General features: G+C 39.0%; 1 protein-coding gene across 2 annotated transcripts in view; it reads left to right on the top strand.

The window, feature by feature from the left end:
* Positions 1-23,369, top strand: part of lamb1a (laminin, beta 1a) — a 94,205-nt gene that overhangs the window by 28,224 nt on the left and 42,612 nt on the right. For both annotated transcript variants that reach the window (XM_078553459.1, XM_078553460.1), the window contains 14 exons: positions 1,711-1,899; positions 2,789-2,968; positions 5,614-5,726; positions 7,891-7,970; positions 8,823-8,958; positions 9,045-9,203; positions 9,317-9,444; positions 9,661-9,781; positions 10,189-10,390; positions 12,851-12,994; positions 16,045-16,276; positions 16,377-16,540; positions 17,244-17,468; positions 21,151-21,368. In XM_078553459.1, the coding sequence (XP_078409585.1) occupies positions 1,711-1,899; positions 2,789-2,968; positions 5,614-5,726; positions 7,891-7,970; positions 8,823-8,958; positions 9,045-9,203; positions 9,317-9,444; positions 9,661-9,781; positions 10,189-10,390; positions 12,851-12,994; positions 16,045-16,276; positions 16,377-16,540; positions 17,244-17,468; positions 21,151-21,368 (2,291 nt within the window). The remainder of the gene's footprint in view (positions 1-1,710; positions 1,900-2,788; positions 2,969-5,613; positions 5,727-7,890; positions 7,971-8,822; positions 8,959-9,044; positions 9,204-9,316; positions 9,445-9,660; positions 9,782-10,188; positions 10,391-12,850; positions 12,995-16,044; positions 16,277-16,376; positions 16,541-17,243; positions 17,469-21,150; positions 21,369-23,369) is intronic.

Below are 23,369 nucleotides of genomic sequence, written 5' to 3'. Positions count from 1 at the left end.
TCTTGTGATCCAAACCATGAACCCATATGTATGCCACAAATGAGTGCAATATGCCATGCAGTTGACCTTTTATCATGGTATTTAACACTGATGATTGTATGGCTTGCCTATCCTTTATTTCTGTGCACTCTGATGGAAAATATCACATTTTGGCACCATTTTATGGGTTTCTTTATGATCAAACAAGTTGTCAAATTTTGGTTACAAGGTTGATAATTACAGAGAAGAAAAATCAATACAGCAAATATTGTTTGACTTATGCAATGCTTGCAACTGTCTTGGATATAGTAGTGTTCAAACTTAAGTCCTTTCAATATGTTTTAACTGAGATTTTAATGAATGTAGCGTGAATGCTCCTCCACTAGTCTATTGAAACCAGGTGACTGCTGAATAGGAAAATCTTACCTACTTGAGAATGGCACAAATGCTATGTTTTGATACCCAAATCAATGAAATTCTCTCAGATAAGCATCTGACACATTCAGTTTTACCTTTTAGGTGGATACTACATGGTTTAATTGATGGGATTCGGTTGCTTTGGACACCTAACAGTTCAAGTCAAATACATACATTGTCCAAAAATATAGCTATATTGCAAGCTCACAAGCCATACCTCATAACAACATGCAGTATCCCGAAGAAGGGTCATATCGGACTTGAAACATTAACTCTGTTTCTCTTTCCACAGATGTTGCCAGACCTGCTGAATTTTTCCAGCACTTTCTGGTTTTATTTCAGATCTCCAACATCCATAGTATTTTGCTTTTATTCGATATCATTGAATGTGAGGAGTTGCTGATTTTAAAAAAAAAAAGTTTCATAAGACAGTTAACAAGGGTTCTCTAAATTTCTAATGTAATTGTCCCTTTGAAATTACCTGTGAATAAGATGAGACTTTGCAGTTTTGAAGCAAAATAGTGCAACACTTTGTTGCATTTAGTTCCTGCTCCCAATTACTATCCAGCAACCTCTGCTGGAAGTATGCTTATGAAGACTGCATTGGACTTGGATCCTTTGCCGTCATGTATCTTGCTAACATTTACTGTTGAGGCTTGCAAATGAATTAAGACTACTTGGGTGACATACCAGAACGCTGCCAGTACCTCTTGTAGTGGTATCCCCATCAAGAAAATGGAAAAACTAAGTACTGTATGGACAATAAAGTTATATTTTCTGGGGGCAAGAATGTTCAGCTACTTTTACAGTGAGAAAGCAGGTAGATATTGAGGTTATTCAACCCTTTGATCTCCTCCTTTCACATTACTGCCCCTAAAGTGCACAAGCTACAGAATGTAAGTTCAGCATTCTGGCTAGAGTCACCTATCCTCTGTAAAACCACTTTTATACTGATTTTACTATGAAAGAGCACTGAACCTACCAAAATCTGGTTGTCAGTCTTACATTAAAGGCAATGTATAAAGGCAACAAAATGTCCCAAGGCACTTCAAAGGAGCGTAATCAGACAAAATAAAAATTCTCTCACTTGTAAACCTGCAGGTGCTGGTAAGCTATGCATAGCTGAAATATAACATCCTCCTTCAGAATGTCTGCATGCACTAATTAGTTGCTAGAGACCAGCATTTAAATGGGTGGGACCATTTATCCTTTACATGTGCATTGAATTTTTGTGTGTTTTAATGTGTATGATTCTAATTCGTACTACTAGCAATGGATATGTTAAATTTGTGTTTTATATATTTTAAATTTCAGGATGTAGCTGCAATGGACATGCTGATAAATGTCACTTTGACATGGCTGTATATAAAGCATCTGGTAATGTTAGTGGTGGTGTTTGTGATGGCTGTCGGAATAATACAATGGGACAGCACTGTGAACAATGCAAACCTTTCTATTACCAGCATCCAGAACGAAGTATTCGTGCCAGTGATATCTGTGAACGTAAGTACTGCTATTTGATACACCAAGATCTATGAAAGAAATGAGTGACTCTGGTCTGTTTGCTCCTCTTTTGGGAACTTTAGGAGTTGGAAATGGAATGTGTATTTCAAGGTTTTCATTTTCTTAATGCAGCATTCCTAATAAATTCAGTGTTGTATTTGCACTGAAGAAATTTGAATTGTTCAGTATTTTGAATTAAATAATTCTGAATCAAGAGTACACCATGTACAAAAAGAAGCTTTCGATGTGATGTGACCAAATATATTCATTATAATTAGAACTGAGGGGAAACTGATGTAATGGTAATATCACTGGACTAGTAACCAGAGGCCCACGTTACTGCTCTGGGGACATGAGTTCAAATCCCACCATGACAGCTGGTGGAATTTGAATTCATTTAATAAATCTGGAATAAAGCTATTCTCAGTAATGGTGACCATGAAACTATTATTGATTGCTGCAAAAACCCATCTGGTTCACTAATGTCCTTTAGGGAAAGAAATCTGCCATCCTTATCCTGGTCTGGCCTACAACTGACTCCAGACCCACAGCAATGTGGTTGACTCTTAACTGCCTTCTGAAATGCCCTAGCAAACCACTCAGTTCAAGAGCTACTAGGGATGGGCAATAAATGCTGGCCTTGTGAGCAATGCCCACATCCCATGAAAGAATAAAGAAAACTACATAATTTTTCTGACAATTCATAACAACTGAACCAAGCATTAGTTTATATATTGTCATTAACTCAAATTCATTCTTGCAAACAATGATCAAGGTAAAAATATACATCAAGTGGAAAATGAATGAATTGAAAGTATTTGTTTAAATAAATGAAACTCAATTTGATATGCCTTTGAGATATAATTACTTTAATCTCCTGCTAATGCAGCTTGTAACTGTGACCCTGCTGGATCATTAAATGGTGGAATCTGTGACAGCTACACTGATTTAACAGCTAATCTCATTGCGGGACAGTGTCGTTGTAAGCTAAACATTGAGGGTGAGCGCTGTGATCTCTGCAAAGAGGGTTTCTTTGGACTAAGTGCAGATGACCCATTGGGATGTCAACGTAAGTAGATGACTGTTTTTTAAATTGATCTTTCTTTGTGTACTTTGTAAGTTTTAATCTTTCTACTCCCCTGCTCTGAATTCCACTTTGCAGAAATTTGCTTACAAGGGCTGTAGTTTCACCTCAATAATATTGTTTCATTGTGTGAAAATGGATCTGTGTAGAACTATCTGTTCATCAGTTTAAAAAAACGAAAAATTACGTGTTTAATTTTATTTTCAACCAACTTAGTCAAATGTTGGTGGCAGATTTCTAACTGTTATAATCCCTTCAGATAATACTGGACAAGTCAAATTCCAGAGTGAAACCTGGCTTGATAGTCCTAACTTTTCTTTTGAAACCATGGAGGAAAGTTACTGAACAAATTCACAGGAGTCTGCTGATGAACTTTAAACACACAGAATAAAACATTTATTAAACAAGAAAAATGAGCAATATTGCACCAGACATAAAGGATGGAATGATCTCAATACAAACAAAAACACACTGTTTCAAATATTCACTATTCCCTCGCTGCTGTAGCTTTACAGACACATACAAATTCAGAAAGATAAAACAATTTACCATATCTCTCTATAACATATAGAATAAGTATATTTAGGGTAAGTATGTGGTATATGTGAACCAACTGGCAATCTGTAGTCAGACACACCACACTCCAAAGGAAATGACAAATGCGACCAAAGCAGATTCTATGGATTTCCCAACAACCCACACAGATGCTTGTCACATCGTGAGCAAGCTGGTCCCCCTGAAAGTTTGTCTTTCTCACAAGGGTTTCCAAACTCCATGCTTGAAGGACCTGCCTTGGAATTTTCCAAAAGTCTCTCCCAATTGTATGGCTTCAGGAATCCACCTGCAGACTTTCAATCTCGCCTTCTGAGATTCCTTTCCCATGGATTGCCGAGTACAAGCACGCTTCACCTTCCAATCACACTTTCAGATCTTCGGCTGTGCCAAGCAGGTCACCACAGCTCCAAAAGGCTACCTTTGCCCTTGCCGCCTGCAGCACAGAGTCACCAATCTTCAGTTTCCCCCTCTAGTCTTCTGGGCTTCTCCTAACAGCTCTTTCTTTAACTTGGCGCCTTTTTCTCTGCCCCTGTCATTTATCTTTACTCAGTGATCTATTGCTGATCCCTATCTTTGTCCCTGCCTGGGACTATCTTCTAGGACCTCTTTCTGCCCCACTCCTTGGTTTGGGACCTTCTCCCTGTGCCCTGCTTCCTAAGGCACCCTCTTTCAATTGGTGCTCCAGTTCAGGTCTCTGATTATAATTTTACTGTACAGACGAGCAGAGGATATGCAATAAATTCTTGCCCCAGTTATACTGGGTGTTGGATTGCCTAATCCTAAAAGGGGCTATTGGAGGCTTCCCAATCAAAGGCAAGCCTTTTATTTGTCTTGTTTAAGATTTTTTTTTGTGCGGCCAGAGGCAGCATTGCCACTTTAGCACAATCAATGCAACCACCTCAAAAATAAATATTTTAAAAGCAAAACTGTGCAGATGCTGGAAATCTGGGAAAAGAACTGGAAGCATTCAGGTCAGTCAACATGCATGGATAGGACAGAGCAATTTAATGTTTCAAGAGCAGATCCTTTCATTAAAAAATTGAATATCTTAAAGTTAGCTTGCAAGCAGAGAAAGAGCCGAAACATTTCTTGCCCAAAAAACACATTTGTTCTAATCAAGTAATAGCTGAAAATCAATCTTTTTTGCTTACTTTGAATTTATACAGACATCCTTCTCATGCTTTGTTAACGACTTCCAGATCTACTTATCAGGAATTTTCTCAGCATTTTCCAGATGTCGCGTTTACTTCCCCTGTGCTGGTATTTTGTCTTCTATATTCCCTTGTGAAAGTTAGTACAGGAAAACGAGGGGATCAGGGTTGTAGAAAAAAATGGATAGAGCAGTAAATATCGAAGTAAAAAGCTTTAAAGAAACAAATTTAGCTTTCTGACCTAGGCAACACTTTTTTTTGCAGGTTGTTGTGGGGCGGGAGGGGGTTGGTGGTGGCCTGGTGATGAGTATCTGTTCAAGATCATGGTCAGGAAACCTGAACCATTTTAAGGTTCAGGTTTGATTTGAATATTACTAGCAATCTATGGGCACCATGCAGGTTTCATTCATTTATTTGGCTTCTGCGCAGACTGGGCTGTCAGGTACAGGTGAGAATGGAGGAGGGGTGGAGACTAAAAAGAAGTGGCAGTGTTGCCCCTGGCCTCGCAAAAATCTTAAACATAAACAAAAAAAAAAGCTTGCCTTTACTTGAGAAGCCTCCAGCAACTCCTTTTAGGAATAGGTTGCCCAACACCCAGTATAACTGGGGCAAGAATGTATTGCATGTCCTCTGCTCATCTGAACATTTAAATTATAATCAGTCCTACAAACAGTATACTGATTTGCATATTTAAACAGCCTTCTGCCTACTGTGGGCTGTAGTGGTAAGAACCCATTTAAAGACTTGCCTTATTCCGATATCTACCAGATTTTTCCTCTGGACGTTCATTCTTCTTGTGAGACACAGGCAGGTAACAGTTGAAACCCTAATAACCAATTATTTTGAATATTTCTAGATCACTGATTTTTGTTGTAAAATGGAATATTGTTGAGGCATATTTTTTTTTCCCCTTTGGTCACCTAGCATGTATCTGTAACCATCTGGGAACACATCCAGGAGGAACGCCATGTAATGATGTAACAGGGAATTGCTTCTGTAAACGTCTGGTGATGGGAAAGAACTGTGATCAGTGCCTGGTAAGAAAATGGCAGAAATGGAGAACGCAGCCAAAAAAAGGTTCATAGTTTCTGAGTTGAAGATAACAAAAATCTTTTGAAGAGTACTTGAATAGCTTTAACATCCCAGAGAAGCATTACCTGTTTTAAATAGCATCATAATTGTTGAACAGGATTTGAAAGATGGACTCTCAGTTGTGTTTGAGCTGATATGATTGGTAGCTGTTGCAATTTTTGTTCTCTTTTTCGCTTTGTATATTCTCAGACCATATGCTATCCTGGATGAGAAGATGGGCATGAGATGAATTCTCAGACCTCTGAATCAAATCACACCTATTGACATATTAAAAATTTAGTGTGTAGAAATTTTTCCCTGAATGTTATCTTTCACTTTTCTTGCTTGGCTATGTCAAGGGAAAAATGGTGTAACAGGCCGTGAAGGGTTATGGCATCAAGTAGTTTGTATTGGGCTTTTTTTAAAAAAAAACTGTGATACTGAAACTGTTGTGAGGAATACAAAAAATGATTTTTTTATTGATTATTCATTGTATGCATAGTAGTAAGGCCCAACAAATGCTGCCACCATCTTAACATAGTCTTGTCTCCTGACAATTGAGCTCATGCTTGTACTTAAACTTGAAGAATCCACTCCTTCCCTCTATCCACCGCGCATGTAACTCCTTCAAAGAACTCTAATAAATTGGTTAAACGTGATTTCCCTTTCACGAAACCATGTTGACTCTTCCTGATTACCTTGAGTTTTCCTAAGCGCAGCTATAACCTCTTCAATGATCACCTCTAACACCTTCCCCATTACAGACGTTAAGCTAACTGGCCTATAGTTTCCTGTTTTCTGCTTCCCTCCCTCCTTGAAGAGCGGGGTTATATTTGCTACTTTCCAATCTGATAGAACCTTTCCAGAATCTAGGGAAGTTTAGAAAATTAACACCAATGCACCTACTCCCTTTGCTGTTTAAATACCTGTAGAAACTCATGCTATGCATTTTTACATTTCCAGCTAGCTTCCTCACGTTTTCTAATTTCTTTCCCCCAAATTAACCTTTTGGTCATTCTCTGCTGTTCTTTATATTCTGACCAATCATCTAACCTGCCACTCATCTTTGTGTAGTTTTGTGTCTTTTCCTTAAGTTTGATGCTTTCCCTAAATTTTTTAGTTAACCATGGATGGCGGGTCCTCCCTTTAGAAGAAATGCAACTCAATATTCTGACTTCACGAGATTATGCCTTCTATTTAATAACAAAAGTAATTGCTCTTGATGCACATTAATCCTGGTAGGAATTGGTTGCCTCCAGTTATCCACATTGAGCAGAGCACTAATTGTGATGAGGTGCATGCTAAGTATCCATACCCCATTATGTTTTTGCTCTCTTTTACTCTGTAGACATTTTTTTTCTACTGGTGTCATTGACTTCTGTAGGTGAGCCCTTGCTCCCTGTGTGCAAGAGAACTTCCACTTGCCAAAGTAACTGGGTAGAAGAACCAGAGAATTCTCTTTTTTTTAAAGAGAACACTGGAGGCCTCAACTTGGCCAATCAGGCTGAGAACTTCTTTCCAGGAATTGGCAGAGACAACCAAATTTAATTTTAAAGTAAACGTTGGTACCTTGCTCAACAAATCAAATAGGAGCTTGGTATTTGAGTGAATAAAACTGATGTATTAACTCTAACATTTGCATCAAAGCAAAATGAGACATGTTTTTCTGCGAGTGAATACATCATCTCCCAGCCCTGTGTATATACTGCAGAACATGAAGAAGAACAGTGGAACAGTGACTCTGTTTTAATCACTCTTCATTTCTCTATGAAGCTTAAACTATATTGATAGAATATGAAAGAATTTACTAAAGTTTGATATTCAACAATGCTGATTAAGTCATTAAGAAAAATTGAAATACTACTCTAGGAATAACAAACATGGTATTGGGATTATGCATCACTGAAAACAGCTTTTCCAGCTTGTTTCTGATCCTGTTTTGAATTCAAAGAAGTGATTTTTTTTTTATGCAACAATGTGATTTATAAAGAACGTTTCAAATTCTTTAACTTCAGTGAATTGATTTGAGTTCTATCACATGATGCTGGAGCATGCATAATTAATTTCTCTTCGTAATGGCTTGAATGTGGTCATGCGATATTGAAACTATAATGGTTTATTGTTTTACAGCCTCAACACTGGGGACTAAGCAATGATCTAGATGGGTGTCGCCCTTGTGACTGTGACCTGGGGGGGTCGTACAACAATGAGTAAGGCTAGCTTCTTAATCATTTACTGTGCTGAAACATAGTTCACAGTTAATTAGTAATCATTTGAATGGTTTGAACAAAAGGAGGCAATGATCAATCCAACAGTGAGTTGCTTCTAAAAGTAACTTATTTGCCTCTCCTTGACTCCTTATTCTGGTTGAACAGGAGCTGAAAGAATGCTTCCAAATGTTGTTCTTACTCCAATAATTGATTAAGTACTTGTAACAAATGCCAACAGTTATAAGCCTCAGTTTACTTTCACAATAAATATAATAATTTTTTCTTTGCTTTTTCGGTGGTCCTCCCAATGTTCACCTCATAATCTGCCTGATTCTGGAGGTGATAACTCTTGGGATTGTAGTTTTTTCTCTATCAGCAGCCCCTAGTACTTTGTTCAAATGATGATTTTGTGCATGAGCCCTAAAGTCAGGCAATTTGTGTCGGCGTGTGCACATATATTTTGCGTTTAATAGTAACATAAGTGTTAGCCTTTTAAGAAAAAAAGACTCTTTATGTTTTAATGTTTAATGCTGCTATTGAAGTGTCCAGTGGAAAGACTGCAGAATTTTGCATGTAAACAGACTGTTGCTCCCACTGCATAATCAAACTTCTCCAGTCTGAGCAGGGAAGATCTTTCTCTCTCAGTCCCTGGAAATATAAACAGAATTTTATTGGTGAATTAACATATTTTGTTTAAAGGTGTTGCATATCCCCTTTGTATAGGTATTGTACGTTGCACGCAGATATGTCTGTTGACTAGATCACCTAGTCTCTTGCGTTTTTTTTTTACAAAGTGAATTTGGGTGTTCTAGGTTGTGAAAAGTAATACAGATTTCCTTTTTCTATTTACAGTTGTTCTGCAGAGACAGGCCAGTGTCCATGTAAGGAGCACATGGTTGGACGTCGCTGCAATGAGGTTGAGTCTGGGTTTTATTTTATTGCCCTGGACCACTACACATACGAGGCAGAGGAAGCTGACTTGGGTCCGGTAAGTTAGCTTTCATTGTGGACTGATCTGAAGAGGTACTTTTCTGACAAATTTTGAACATTTGTGATGGCACTCATTCTTTGCAGGAAGTGAAGATAGTACAGCGACAACATCCACAAGATCGCTCTCCAACCTGGACAGGAATTGGATTTGTAAGGATTCCTGAAGGAGCATATCTAGAATTCCACATACATGACATTCCACATTCCATGGAGTATGACATACTGATTCGCTATGAACCACAGGTTAATAATCTTCCCTCTTTTAAGATAGCTTCCTTCATTAAGATGGCTACCCTAATAGTTTAATAAACTGTTAGAAATTTTGGCATGAATGTAACATGGTGCTTCCTGTTCAGCTGCCAAAGAATTGGGAAGAGGCAAAAATAACGGTGTACCGCCCTGGCAAAATTCATACCAACAGTCGTTGTGGGAATACAACACCTGGTGATGACAACCAAGTGTTCTCTCTGCCATCAGGATCAAGGTTAGAATCAAAATACTTCACTGTTTTGCTTGTTGATACATTTTTCTGTTTTAGATTTTATATATTCCTTGACAAAATTTAGAGGATAAGTGAATAACAGAATTGTAACCGTCTAAAACTGACTTAAAAAGATATAGAAAATATTGTGAATCATAGGTAAACCACCACTGTTAGGTATTGGGCTAACTATGAATGCTGGTTGTAATGTTTCTCTAGGTATGTGGTCCTACCTCAGCCTGTATGCTTTGAAAAAGGACTAAATTACACAATCGGTTTAGAATTAACAAAGTACTCTTCTGATGATGAAATGGAAACTCCTTATACATTAATAGATTCGGTATGTATATCTAAAATTATGCTATAGAAACAAATATGATGGTCTAAAATTCACATGTAAATGTAGTAAGTGTATTTGAAAATCTGGATTTGAATATTTCTGCTTACGAGTATGTTGTGAATTATGATTACAGCTATGTCATTGTGTATGATATTTACTGATGCATAGATGTCGTGATATTAACTGATAATCTTAAACTTGCATACCTAGATAACAGCTTTTCACTCTAGGATGTATCAGAAATTCCATTGTCGAGATCAGCGTGACCCATGGGATTTTCCTTTGCACTGAAAGTAGTGATGAGCAAAATTGCTCCTAAATCTTAATGTCTAACCACACACAACTTTATTTTCCTGAAAAAGGTGGATTTGATGAAAGAGCTGATTGTCGATTAAATATTTTTCCAGCTTGTACTCATGCCCCACTGCAGGTCACTGGATATATTCTCTGTAGGGGAATCAAGCAAGATTGTCACAAACAGAGCCTGGGAAACCTTCCAACGGTACCGCTGCTTGGAGAACAGTCAAAGTGTTACTAAGACTCCAATGACTGAAGTCTGCAGGGGCATCGTGTCTAGTATTTCTTCCATAATTCATGAAGGAGCTTTACGTAAGTTTATCTTAATTTTTTTTCAAAAGATTTTTCATGGGTGAAGCCGTGGACTCGTGGTTAAGAAATGTAGGGTTATCAGAATAGTGATCGAGTATTACTTGCATTTGACAATATGGGAGACTTCTAATTAACATGATATAAATATTCAACCACAGTTGGAGTATGTTTGCAGTTTAGGTTGCACCATTATAGAAAAGATGGATAAACATATAAAAGCTGTGATATTAGTTTGCTACTAGACATGATAAGGTAGAGTTACGGTGCAAAATTGGGAAAATTAGGACAGTATTCATTAAGGTGTGGAAGGTTAAGAGGGATGATGTAATTAAGTTTCAAAGTCTTGAAAGGATTTGAGAGAGGAGTAGTGAGATTTATTTCCACTGGTTGGTGACTGGGTAACAAGAAGGCATAAACTTAGGATTGGTTTGAAACAATAAAGGGAGATCATGAGCTTCAAAAATTTTTTTGAAGTGCCATAATTACACCCTTCCATGTTAAAAATTAGTGATTTTGTAAAAGTAGTAGCACATCCTCCTTAGTATGCTAACTGCGTATGACGGTTTGCTGAAGAATTTAATTCTGTACTGGTACACAGTAGATCAGTGCAGTAAGGGGTCATTGCTTAATTGGAAAGTGAAGTGGTCAGCATGGCCATAAAGTTTTAGTTGCTTTGGTTTGTTTTGTGAAATGAAAATTGGCAATAATTTGTATACTTAAAAAAAAAAATTAAATATGAATTGGTGACTCAGACCGCTTGGTCTGACATTATTAGCGAAGACGTATTCAAATATTTTTAACAATATGCTATAAATGCTCATCTAAAGAACATAGTTTAAAAGCTATGGATCATGACTCTTGTGGAATGCTTTGACGAGGCATGTAGATTAGTGAATAAGAGATTTTGCTCATATAGAGTAGACTTAGATTTTCAAGTAGCATTTCAAGTTCTCTGCCTAAGGCTACATAAGATTGAATTAAAATAACGGGAAGGGAAACAATGACTAATAGTTATTCAGAAGCCCATAATAGTTCTACTGTTCACAAAGCTCTTAAAACTTGGAAGAAAGAGGGAGTGAAATCTTTTGGTGGCCATGGGATAGATTTCAGAATCCTTTGCTGTCTCCTGGAGCCATGGTTATTTTTGAATTGATTGGTTCATTTAGGAAGATTCCATAGTACTGCAGATTGAAGCTGGTCCATTTCAAGGAGTAGATATGACTCAGCATTCTGATTAGAATATCATAGAATGTTTACAGCAAAGAAGGAGACTAGCCATGCCTGTGCCAGATAACTTGTTTTTGTGCTGTATGCCCCCATTTGTGAAGCTCAGGATCCTGGTCCCCAGGTCCCTCTCTTCCTGGACTTTAGAATGGTAACTTTTGATTTATAATGCCTCTTCCCCATTCTTGCTACCAAATGACTCACTTCACACTTCTCTGCATTAAGTTCCATTTGTTAATTGTCCACCCATTCTACCTGCGTGTGTATGCCCTCTTGAAGTTTCACGATCCTCCTCACAGTTCACAATACTTCCTGTTTCATGTTATCTGCAAATGTCGAAATTGTGCTCTGTACACCCAAGTCTAGGTCATTTGTGTTAAGAAAAGTAGGGTTCCTAACACTGATCCCTGGGGAACCACACTATATATCTTCCTCCAGTTTGAAAAACAGCTGCTCACAACTGTTTCCTGGCACTGAGACATCTTCACAGCCATGCAGCTACTGTCCCATTTATTCCATGGGCACTGCTGAAAATTTTTGGAAGTCCATGTACATCATCATTACCCTAATCAACCCTCTGTTACCTCATCAAAAAACTCAATTATGTTAAATAAATACAATTTTTCCTTAACAAATCCATGCTGGCTTTCCTTAAATAATCCATGATTGTTCAAAGGAGCGAATTTTGCCCTGAATTATCATTTCTGAAAACATCCCCAGGACTGAGATAAACTGACTGGCCTGTAGTTGCTGGGCTTTAACTTTCACCCTTTTTTGAACAATGGTGTAAAGTTTACATTTCTCCAGTCCTATGTCACCGCTGGAAAGAGGATTGGAAGATTATGGCCAGTGTCTCTGCCATTTCCTCCCTTCCTTCCCTTGGCATTCTTGGGTGCATCTCATTTGATCCTGGTGACTTATTAGCTTTAAAGTACTGCCAGCCTGTCTAATACCTCTATCAATTTTTGGCCTGTTCAGTGCCTCAACCATCTCCCCTTTCACTAGACTTGGGCAGCAGCATCTTCCTTGGTAAAGACATGCAAAGTACTGATTTAGTGCCTCAGCCATGCCCCCTGCCTCTGTGTAAATCCCCCTTTAAGCCCCTAATCAGCCCCAGTCCTCCTCCTCCTCACCCTTTTACTATTTATATGCGTATGGAAGACTTTATAAAATTTTAGTTTTTTATGAAGTTTTCTTTCACTTGAATACGCTAAGTGTATTTATTTTCTGTTCTAGCTTGCAGGTGTGACCCTCAGGGATCTCTCAGCTCTGTTTGTAATCCCAGTGGTGGGCAGTGCCAATGCCGCTCCAGTGTAGTTGGCCGAAACTGTGACCGATGTGCTCCTGCAACTTACGGTTTTGGTCCTAGTGGCTGCAGGCGTAAGTAACTTTCTAAAATGGTGTGATTAGAACTTAGTCCTTACACATTTGAAGTGTTCTAGAGACCTTTGAAAAGAAATGGTTATTTTATTTTCAGGCCTTTGTACTCTTATTATACTTTCATGATTGTGGTGGTGCATTGAAAAGGGAGGTAATTTCCAATATCTTTGAAATCAGGCCCTTTTAGGCATAATATGTTGCTGTGAAAGCATCGATTTTTTTTTATTTGCCTATACGGACAAGAAGTTGGAAGCAGGGCAGGACTAATCGGGGTTTGCAGCAGGTTGTCTATTTTACAGCAAAGCAAACCAAAGTCTATTTACAGAGTCTGTTTAAAGAGTTTCGATGAATAAGGCAGGCGAAACTCATGAACAAAACAACAGCAATTTCTCCCAATAAAAGCAGGATGATTGCTGTAGCAGGATGCAGTGAGCGGAGGATCGTTACAAACGCTTATGCACAAAATCAGTCCCAGTCACTTGCAGCCATACGGCCTCCAGGTGTGATTGATGAGGGAATTACCCAATCGAATCTATCCTGACCAGGAATGGTGAAGTCATTATCGACCTATTTATTGTGTGGGGAAGAGGAGAGCATTCCTAGTGCAGTAAACCAAGTTTGCCGTTTACTCTCTCAATTCCTGCATAGAGCGCACAAGTGCTTCTGAAAATGGGAAAAGAGATTAGAAAAATATTGGACTCTTAGTTTGCACTGCATTTGGTTGAGTGCAGGTGAAAGTTGTTAATTTGCTCTGTTAATTATCTAGAATAGAAAAACAGCATATTATTTAAATAGAGATTGCAGAACTCTGAGGTACAGAGGGATTTGGGTGCCCTAGTACATGAATCACAAAACATTAATATGCTGGTGCAGCAAGTGATTAGGAAGGTAAATAGAACGTTGTAATTTATTGCAAGGGAAATTGAATATAAAAGTGGGATTTTTTTTGCTGCAGTTGTACTGGGTGCTGGTGAGACCACATCTAGAGTACTGTATACAGTTTTGGTCTCATTTAAAAAAGGATATAAATGCATTAGAAGCAATTCAGAGAAGGTTCACTCGACTGATACTTGGGATGGGGGGTTATGAGGAAAGGTTGGATGGGCTGGGCCTGTATGTATTGGAGTTTAGAAGAAAAATGAGGGGTTTTATTGAAGCATAAGATCCTGAGGGGACTTGACAGGGTGGATGCTGAAAGGATATTTCCACTTGTGGAAGAGACTAGGACAAAGGGACATAGTTTAAGGAGGAGGAGTTTCCCATTTAAGACAGATGAGAAGAATTTTTTTTTGCTCTCAAGAGGGTTGTGGATCTTTGGAACACTCTCTTCAGGAGAGTAGTGGAGGCAGGGTCATTTAATATTGTTAAGGCAGAGGTAGATGGATCCTTGACTAACAAGAGAGTTAAAGGTTATCAGGGGTAGGCAGAATGTGAAATTGAGGCCACAGTCAGATTGGTCATGATCTTATTGAATGGTGGAGCAGGCTTGAGGGGCTGAATGGGCCTACTCCTGCTCCTAATTCATATGTTGAAGTAACTTCTATAAACAGAACTGTATGAGAAAGCTGGTGATATGATTTCATTTTGAGGCGGTGACACTAATAAGTGGGAAAATAGTCCATTTTTATTTGTTGAGTGAGAATGAGCTGTTCCTTCACTGTCACAGGGTCAGAATCCTGGAACTCCCTAGCAGCACTGTGGGTGTATCTACACCAGATGGACTGCACCAGTTCAAGAAGGCAGCCCAGCACCACTTTCCTATGGGCAATAAATACTGGTTTTGCCAGCGACACTCATGTCCCAAGACCAAATTAAAAAGTGCGAAAGCTCATTGCCTAGTCATTTTCTTGAAACCATATCTGCTTTAAATCATTTCATTTTGTGCTTATAGGATCCATACAATTTCTGTATTTCTAGTCCTGCTGGCAGTCACTTTTTGATTCAAATAGTTCTGAGAACCTCAGATTCACAAGAATTAAAGTTAGTGAAAAATCCGCGTCTTAAAAATCTGTTGTCATTACTGACAAGTTCCCCCTGTACGATCCAGTATTTCTTCATGTCATTCATGCAAGGTAGGAAGTTATGATTTTGTGGGCTCCAGCAGCCGCACTCAGTACCTCCACAAATGAACCTAGCTGGCAGGCTATTTCAATAGTTAGGCTAGAGGGGAGCCATGGCCAAGCCTCAGCCTGTTATCATCCATTACCTGCAAGCTCACTCTTTTTCAACAAGGGTCACTAGATAGCAGTCAGAAATGGGAAGCTTGTAACTTTCCCAGCCTCCATGTACTGAACCTGTACCAGCTGTATCATCCCGTGAACCAGGCCCCGTCCACCTATAACTCTTATGTTGGTTCCCGGTCCTGCAGTGCTTCCAATTCTTATCAATATTCTTATTGATTTTGAATCTCCTCCACTCCTAATCCCCCAGAACTTCCATTCTTCTGCTCTGGCCTCCGTGAATTCCTTCCTCCTACTGATCTTTGGAAACTGTACCAGGGGTGGCCTATGCTCCATGCTCTGAAATTCCTTCCCTAAATCCCTTTGACTTTCCACTTCCCTCTCCCCATTTAAACCCTCCATGAAACCTACCTTTGCAATGAACCTTTTGGTTACAACCACTATTGCCTGATTGGCTTGGCATCCATTTTTGTCAACTTGTGCCCCAAAGTACCTTGGGACATTCTATATAAATGGAAGTTGCTGTTTTTCCCTCCACCAATTATTTCCATTGTAGTGCCCCTATCCCTTCAACAGATTGAACCTGGCCCATTTATCATAATCCCACATAATGTGTCATGATTGTATCTCATAAGACACTGGGGAAATTTAAGCACTCATTTTAACTCGAATCTCAAGTAGACTTATCAAGGATATTTCTAATACTACTTTGTTGTATTAAAGTATTGCTTAATTATTACATTTAATGACTTGTAAAAAGTGTATTTACTGTTTATACCAAGATTGCTGCATTCAAAGATGTCTGTACCTTCACTATCAAAGTGATTGACAGTTTTGTATCATTTCTAAATATATTTTAATTTGCTGTAGCTTGCGACTGTCACAAAGAAGGTTCTGTCAGTGAATTTTGCCATCACGTCACTGGTCAGTGTCGATGTAATGAAGGAGTCTATAGCCGGCAGTGTGACCAGTGTCAGCCTGGATATTGGGGATTTCCTAATTGTCGTCCATGCCAGTGTAATGGACACGCAGATCACTGTGACTTGGAAAGTGGTGAATGTTTGGGCTGTAGAGATCATACTGGCGGACATAATTGTAACAGGTATCATGTTTTTATTTTTAGAGGTGTTCATTATCTCAAGAGAAATGTCTTTTTCTAACATAATCAGACGGCTATTGTTAAAACCTTTTTTCTCTCCCAGCTGCCTATCCGGTTATTATGGGGACCCGGTACTTGGATCAGGTGATCACTGTCGTCCATGCCCTTGCCCAGATGGTCCCCATAGTGGACGGCAGTTTTCCACTGGCTGCTACCAGGATCGTAGTTCCCGGAATATCATTTGCCACTGTCAGCATGGGTACACAGGTATGTAAAGATAATGAACTGAAGCTCGATCTTTCTTAAAATTTTAAACACAGTTATTGCCAGTGCAATGTTTAATTTACGTTTGAGAACCAAGTGCTTGTTAGCATAAGAAATATTAGAAGGGTATTTTTAACACACACCTGTCCAAAACTAAGTATTGAACTGCATTAAAATGTACACAAAACACATTGTTTCTGTAACTGGCCATAATTATAGATATCTTGGTACAAAAAGAGGCCGTTTGTCTGATTCTGCCTGTGCTGCCTCCCAGCTGCAGCTGGCTTTAATATTGATTTTAATAACTTTAAGACATTAATTATAGCTCTCAATTTCGCTAGACAGGAAATGCTGCCAGTGTGGGATAAGTGCCAATGTTTCTGTTGAGGGGACATGGATATAAAACTAAATGTAAACTGTTTAAAATAGAGAGCAGGATTTTTTTCAGACAGTGCATTCCAGAGCATCACATGCTTCTACCAGTTATGATTAAAGCAGAAACCATTTCAACTTTTTAGTAGTGGGGAGTTGGGGCGGGGGGGGCGGTTAAAGAGATATGGGAATAGGACACATAAGGTTAGGAATACCGCTGATGTGGAGGTTTAACATCAACACTGACCAACCTGTTAATACACCATAATTCGTATCACCTGTCATTACTCAAAGTTTTTTGTTTAAAATGGTTTTAATGTTTTATTTCTGCCAGGTGCAAGGTGTGATGAATGTGCATCTGGATTTTACGGTAACCCTAATGAAACAAGAGGGCACTGTCAGGAGTGCCAGTGCAGCAACAACATTGATATGACTGATGCAGAATCATGTGACAAGCAAACAGGAGAGTGTCTAAAATGTCTACATCATACTGAGGGTGAAAGCTGCAGCCGCTGCAAGCTTGGTTATTATGGCAATGCATTGCAACAGAATTGCAAAAGTAAGATATACTGCACAAGTTTATTAACTACACCTGAAATTAAGAATGATGAAATGTATATTTTGATCTCTTGGCTGAATTGCACCCTTTCTAAAGGATCTGAGTATGTTTGATCTTTTTGTGGTGTGTGCTCTCATCCATCCCAGTCCTTTTTGGCCTCTTGTGCTTCTTGCTGTTTGTTATGGACCTGTAAAATGTGCCAATACCATTTGTTAAATTTTCCTTGTTTACATTATGGGAAAGATTCAGCAACCACTGGAGCAGCAGTGTGTGCAAGATTTGCATATGTGCAGTCGTTAAAATGTTTGAAATTTCTACAAGATCAGATACGCTTTTGGCAAAGATAATGGCCAAAATGATAATTTAATGACCTGTATAAAGAACAGCATCTGGAAATAACATTGCTATAATAAGAAAATAAGAGCTCTACCTACTTGTAGCCAGAACCCAAATGCTGGACCCAACACCAAGTATTGCTGGTGGTAGCAGTGTACTTTTGCCATTCATGATTCGTCTAGAATGCAGAGCAAGACTATACTCAGTTTTGGCATTTGATATCATGGCCTTAGTTCACAGGGTTATCTGCAACATTGTGTTGGTCATTGGAGACAACCATATCAAGTAAACAGTTAATCCCTTGCTGATAAAAGCAAAATACTGCGGATGTTGGAGCTGAAGAAGGGTCATAAGGATTCGACACGTTAACTTTGTTTTTTTCTCTCTCCACAGATGCTGTCAGACCTGCTGAGTTTTTCCAGCATTTTGTTTTTGTTTCAGATCTCCCTTGCTGTCTTGATCGACAACAATTGGGACAAATTAGCAGGCATTTTAATAACATAATTGAACAAGAATGAAACCATTCCTTTTCCAATTAAAATGCATGATCTGAAAATCTTCTGAAGGAGAGACAGGATCAAGTATTGGTATCTGTAAATTCCTGTGACGTTATGTTTTTTTGCTGTTGCTGTTTTTCTTTGATGGCTTTAGTGCTATTTTAATTATCCTAAACAAATTCAGCTGGGCTCCCAAATGGAATGAAGACAATAGATAACTTCCATAGTCTTGTCTTTTTCTGCCTGAGGTCAAATTTGCAAACACTTATGCACTTTATCACCAGATCAACATGTTCACTCCCCATGGTTTCACAAGCTTGAAGGAAATAAAAGTTTTGTTTACATAAATACTCTTGATGATTTTAACATAAGATCAGAATGGCAAAGAAATTAACAAAGGATTCTTGGCCACTTCAGTTTTGCTTCAGCGGCTTTCTTGTTAACACTTATGCAGCACATAACACCAATTCATTTGTTCTTGTCTGCAGTGATTTAACTAGTCAAATGCAGGTCAGAAGGCATATTTATGGAAAATATTTATTACTGGTCATTTTCTAGCTGCAAGGAAAATGCAATTGAAGATCTGCTAAAGTTGTAATTCTCCAACAGAAACTGACCTTTGAATTTTCCCAAATGCTGCCCTTTTTCAGCTGTAAAGTCAGCATCTGCCCTAATAGCTGAGCCACATTATATCAAGAATCTGAATGACTTGTGTTTCGAGCTGAAATCCGGTTGGTGGAAACTAATGTTCCTTGCTTCTTTTTTTTTCTGGTTTACCTTCAGGCAGTTGTGTATAAATGTAAGCCTATCTAGGCTCCATGTTACAAACTTCTCGATATGCATTGAATGGCAATGCATTTGACATTGTAATGAGGAATAGTGCATTTTGGAATATTTTGAGTATGTGCCTTAAAGCCTCATCAGCTTGCATTTAATAGATTCCTTAATGTACTGAAATATCCCAGGCTGCTGCACATAAAGGGGAAGTGGGAACAGGGACATTGACCAGGACTTAATGGAAGTTCCAAATGGGCGGGCGAAGAGGTTGATCTTTTATGGAAGCTTTTGAAGGCAAGTAGTGATTGAGGAAATCCTGGAATCGTGTACAAACAGTTGGATGTCCAGTACACAGGAAGATAGGAATGAGTAGGGAGTGGGGAAGATTATAGCAGTCCATCAGGCAATAAGGGGTATGTCAGTGTATTGCAGGGTGGACTAAAACGGGTCTCATACTTTACTCCTATTTTAATATCTTGTTGATGAGCAAGAAAAAGTTCCAGGATACGGCACTGTGATGGTGGTAGGCTGTGTGACTAATGCTGGAAAAGATGGAGGAAAGAAGACATTAGGACAGTGGTAGAAACACTGAAGGTGTGAGCTGGAGGAGGTTATAAAGTTGGAGTGAAGTGAGGACACAAAAGTATTTGTAAAGTACTTTTTTTGTCAGTTTAATTAATGTAAGATACAATTTGTGCTTCATGTAAACTGTAGATTTAGTACAGTAGAAGCTAATATTAAAAATAGGAGCAAGATTAGGCCATAATGCCAGATGTTAACCATGACTTACTCTCCCAGAATAGTTCTTGATGTGGCACTTAACAGCCATTTCTTTGTTGTTTACCTTTAATTATGTCATTTTACAAGAAAGTTAACAAATTTCATGTCAAATGAATTACTTTTGAAGTATAGTCTCTTAAGTAGCCACGAGTGCCAATTTGCAGATAAGACCTTTCAGTTGAATGACCAGTTAATTTGCTTATGTTGGTGGCTGAGGGAGGAATGTTGGTTAGGGGAATACCCTGTAATTTAACATCTACCTGAACAGCATCTCCGATTTAATATTCTGTGGGAAAGGCGCACCTCACTAAAAGGCGTTGAATGTCAGCCTGGATTACGTTCTCAAGACCTGTTAAGGCAAGAGTGTTCCCGCCTGGGCAAATTAGTGTTCTTTATTTGTATCGTAACTTTCAAAGCAAAATTAATGAACTTTTCATTAAGCCAAATAATGAATATAATTATCCCAGTTTTTCTAATGTTAATGGCTGAGTTTTAATAATTTCACTGTCATTGCTCCTCTGAAACTAACAACAACTTCTCTTTGCACAGTTAAATCAGATATCCAGACGTTGCTGTCTGTGCTTCCTCATAAGTTGCAGTGTTGAAACCCTGCCAGACTGCAGTCAAGTAGAAATCATTGAACTGATTTAAAAACTTCCCTTTTACACTTTGGTCTCATTGCTTAAAGCCCTTGAAAGAGTTACACTTTAAATGGAGTGCAACTAGTTTTCCAATGGCACACTAATTAATGTTAACAGTTTTAATACCCTGATAAAATTAATTTTTTATTTGTGAAATGTCAAATTTCTCAATTATGATCAAGTTCACTTTTTAAATTAATCACATTTATTTAAAAAGTTCAGTATTTCATCATCTACCTAACCTTATGGGTATGTTCCAATTATTTATTTTGCTTCCTGTAAAATTTTAATTAAAAGTGGGGGAAATCAGTGCATTTTACTTCCTAGTTTTCTGCCTATGAGCATACTTTGGTGTAATTGGCTGCTTATCCTACTTGTTGACATCATCATTGCTAGTGGCTTGGTGCCAGAGTGAATTGATGTTGGAAAAGAGGAAATCCATGCCACAGATTGTTGATCTTTGTGGGCAGCTTTCTTCGAGATCAGCAGTGCGTGCTGTTGCTACTCTGCTGGCTGGAAAGTCTTGATTAATTTTAGTTTTGTTTGACTGTCTATAATTTGTTCTGCAGAGTAATTTTGCATTTCAGAATTGCTCATACACAATTTATACATGAAAGATAAATATATATGACTCTCCTGTTCTATTTTTAGAGTGTGTCTGCAATTACCTGGGTACAATACAAGCCCAGTGCACTTCTGCAGATGAATGTCATTGCAACCAAACCACTGGTCAATGTCCTTGTCTTCCCAATGTGATTGGCCTTATGTGTGATCACTGTGCACCTAATACCTGGAAACTGGCAAGTGGAACAGGTTGTGAGCTCTGCAGTTGTAATGAAGTCCACTCACGCATAGCATCTTGTAATGAGGTGAGAACATTCTGCAAAATTATTACTCTGGTTGATTAAAAACATTTGGTTGAAATTTTGAACAATTTTATTGAGTTTCATGGTGCTTACTATTCAGAATTATTAGACAAACACTCATTATCCTTGACAAGTAATTCTAATCAATAATAATTTTGTTTAAGTTGGCCCTTGAAGTGTAACCTGAGCATTTTGTATTCATAGCCATGTTCTATTTACTAAATTGTGATCCAATCGCTTTACTATTAGAATGAAGCAGCAAATTTGAATGTGAACTCCAAGCTCAACAGGAACACACACTGGGAACTCTGACAAGGCCATCATTCTGGTGCACTGACCTCATTAGCATTACAGGCCCTGTTTCTTGAAGCCCTGCAGAGTACTGCTAAATTATACAGTTTTCTATTAAATGTGTCAGTGAGGAGATTAGTTGACATGGTGGAGTAACCACTGGCCTAGTGATTCGCATCTGAGTGAGATGACAAGTGACTGCCCTTGACATCAAGGCAGCATTTGACTGTGTGTGGCATCAAGGAGCCCTAGCAAAACTAGAGTCAATGGCGATCAGGCGGAAAATTCTCCACTGGTTGGAGTCATACCTAACACAGGAAAATGTGGTTGTTGGAGGCCAATCATCTCGGTCTGAGGACATCACTGCAGGAGTTTCTCAGTGTCCTCAGCGCAACCATCTTCACATGATTGCACAATGTTCACCATTCATGGCTCAGATACTGAAGCAATCATGTCTAAATGCAGCAAGACCTGGACAATATCTGGACTTAGGCTGAAAAGCGGCAAGTCACATTTGTGCTACACAAGTGCCAGGCAATGACCATCTCCAAAAAGAGAGAATCTAACCATCGTCCTTTTTGGGGGTGGGTGTTACCATTGACCAGAAACTAACCTTGGCTAGCCATATAAATACTGTGGCTACAAGAGCAGATCAGAAGCTAGGAAACCTCCAGTGAGTAACTCTCACCACCTGACTCCCTAAAGCCTGTCCACCATCTACAGGGCACAGTCAGGAGTATGATGGAATACTCTCCTCCTGCTTAGATGAGTGCAGCTCCAACAACACTTAAGCTTGACACAATCCAGGGCAAAACAGCCTGCTTGATTGGCACCCCATTCACATTTATTTTCTCCACTACTGATGCACAGGAGCAGCAGTATGTATCATCTACAAGATGCACTGCAGAAACTCACCAAGTCTCCTTAGACAGCACCTTCCAAACTCTCACCCACTAGCATCTAGAAGGAAAAGGGCAGCTGATGCATGGGAACACCACCACCTGGAGGTTCCCCTCTAAACCATTCACCATCCTGACTTGGAAATTATATCATCATTGCTGGGTAAAAATCCTGGAACTTCCTCCCTAACAGTACTGTGGATGTACCTGCACCAGATGGACTGCAGCAGTTCTAGAAGGCAGCCCACCAACACTTTCTCAAGGGCAATTAGAGATGAGCCGTAAATGCTGGTTTAGCCAGTGACACCCACATCCGTGAATAAAAAATGTTAGCTTAATAGTTTAAGACTAGCAAACCAGTGAGAGTTCAGTTCCCCCTGTGGAAAGTTCTGAAATTTAATTCAAATACATCTGGTAATGCGGGTGGGGGGCAGGTCACTTGGCTCAATAGCTGAAGTGTGATGCAGAATGACACCAATGGTGCTGATTTAATCCCCATGCCAGCTACTGTAGCTGATGGAGGCCCATCTCCTCATCTCGCCCCATGTATGTGGTGCCCCTCAAGCTATTTAACCAATTTGTCTCTCTCTCATGGAGAGAAATGCTTATAGTCTTTTGTGGACTATGGTTAATTACCACATTACATCTGGTAATTTATTGACTTCAGAGGAGGTGTCATGGGGCAACTATCCATGGTTCTACTGGGTTGTGATAAATACCCAAGTGGCTCAACTTCAAAATGAACTTCAAAAAAGGTAACCTGCCCACCCCTACCTGATGTTTCCAAATAACTGCAGTGGTTGATTCTCAAATG

The sequence above is a fragment of the Cetorhinus maximus genome, chromosome 12 (assembly GCF_964194155.1).
Source record: "Cetorhinus maximus chromosome 12, sCetMax3.hap1.1, whole genome shotgun sequence".
Classification (NCBI taxonomy): Eukaryota; Metazoa; Chordata; class Chondrichthyes; order Lamniformes; family Cetorhinidae; genus Cetorhinus; species Cetorhinus maximus.
This window is presented reverse-complemented; position numbering and strand designations above follow the sequence as displayed.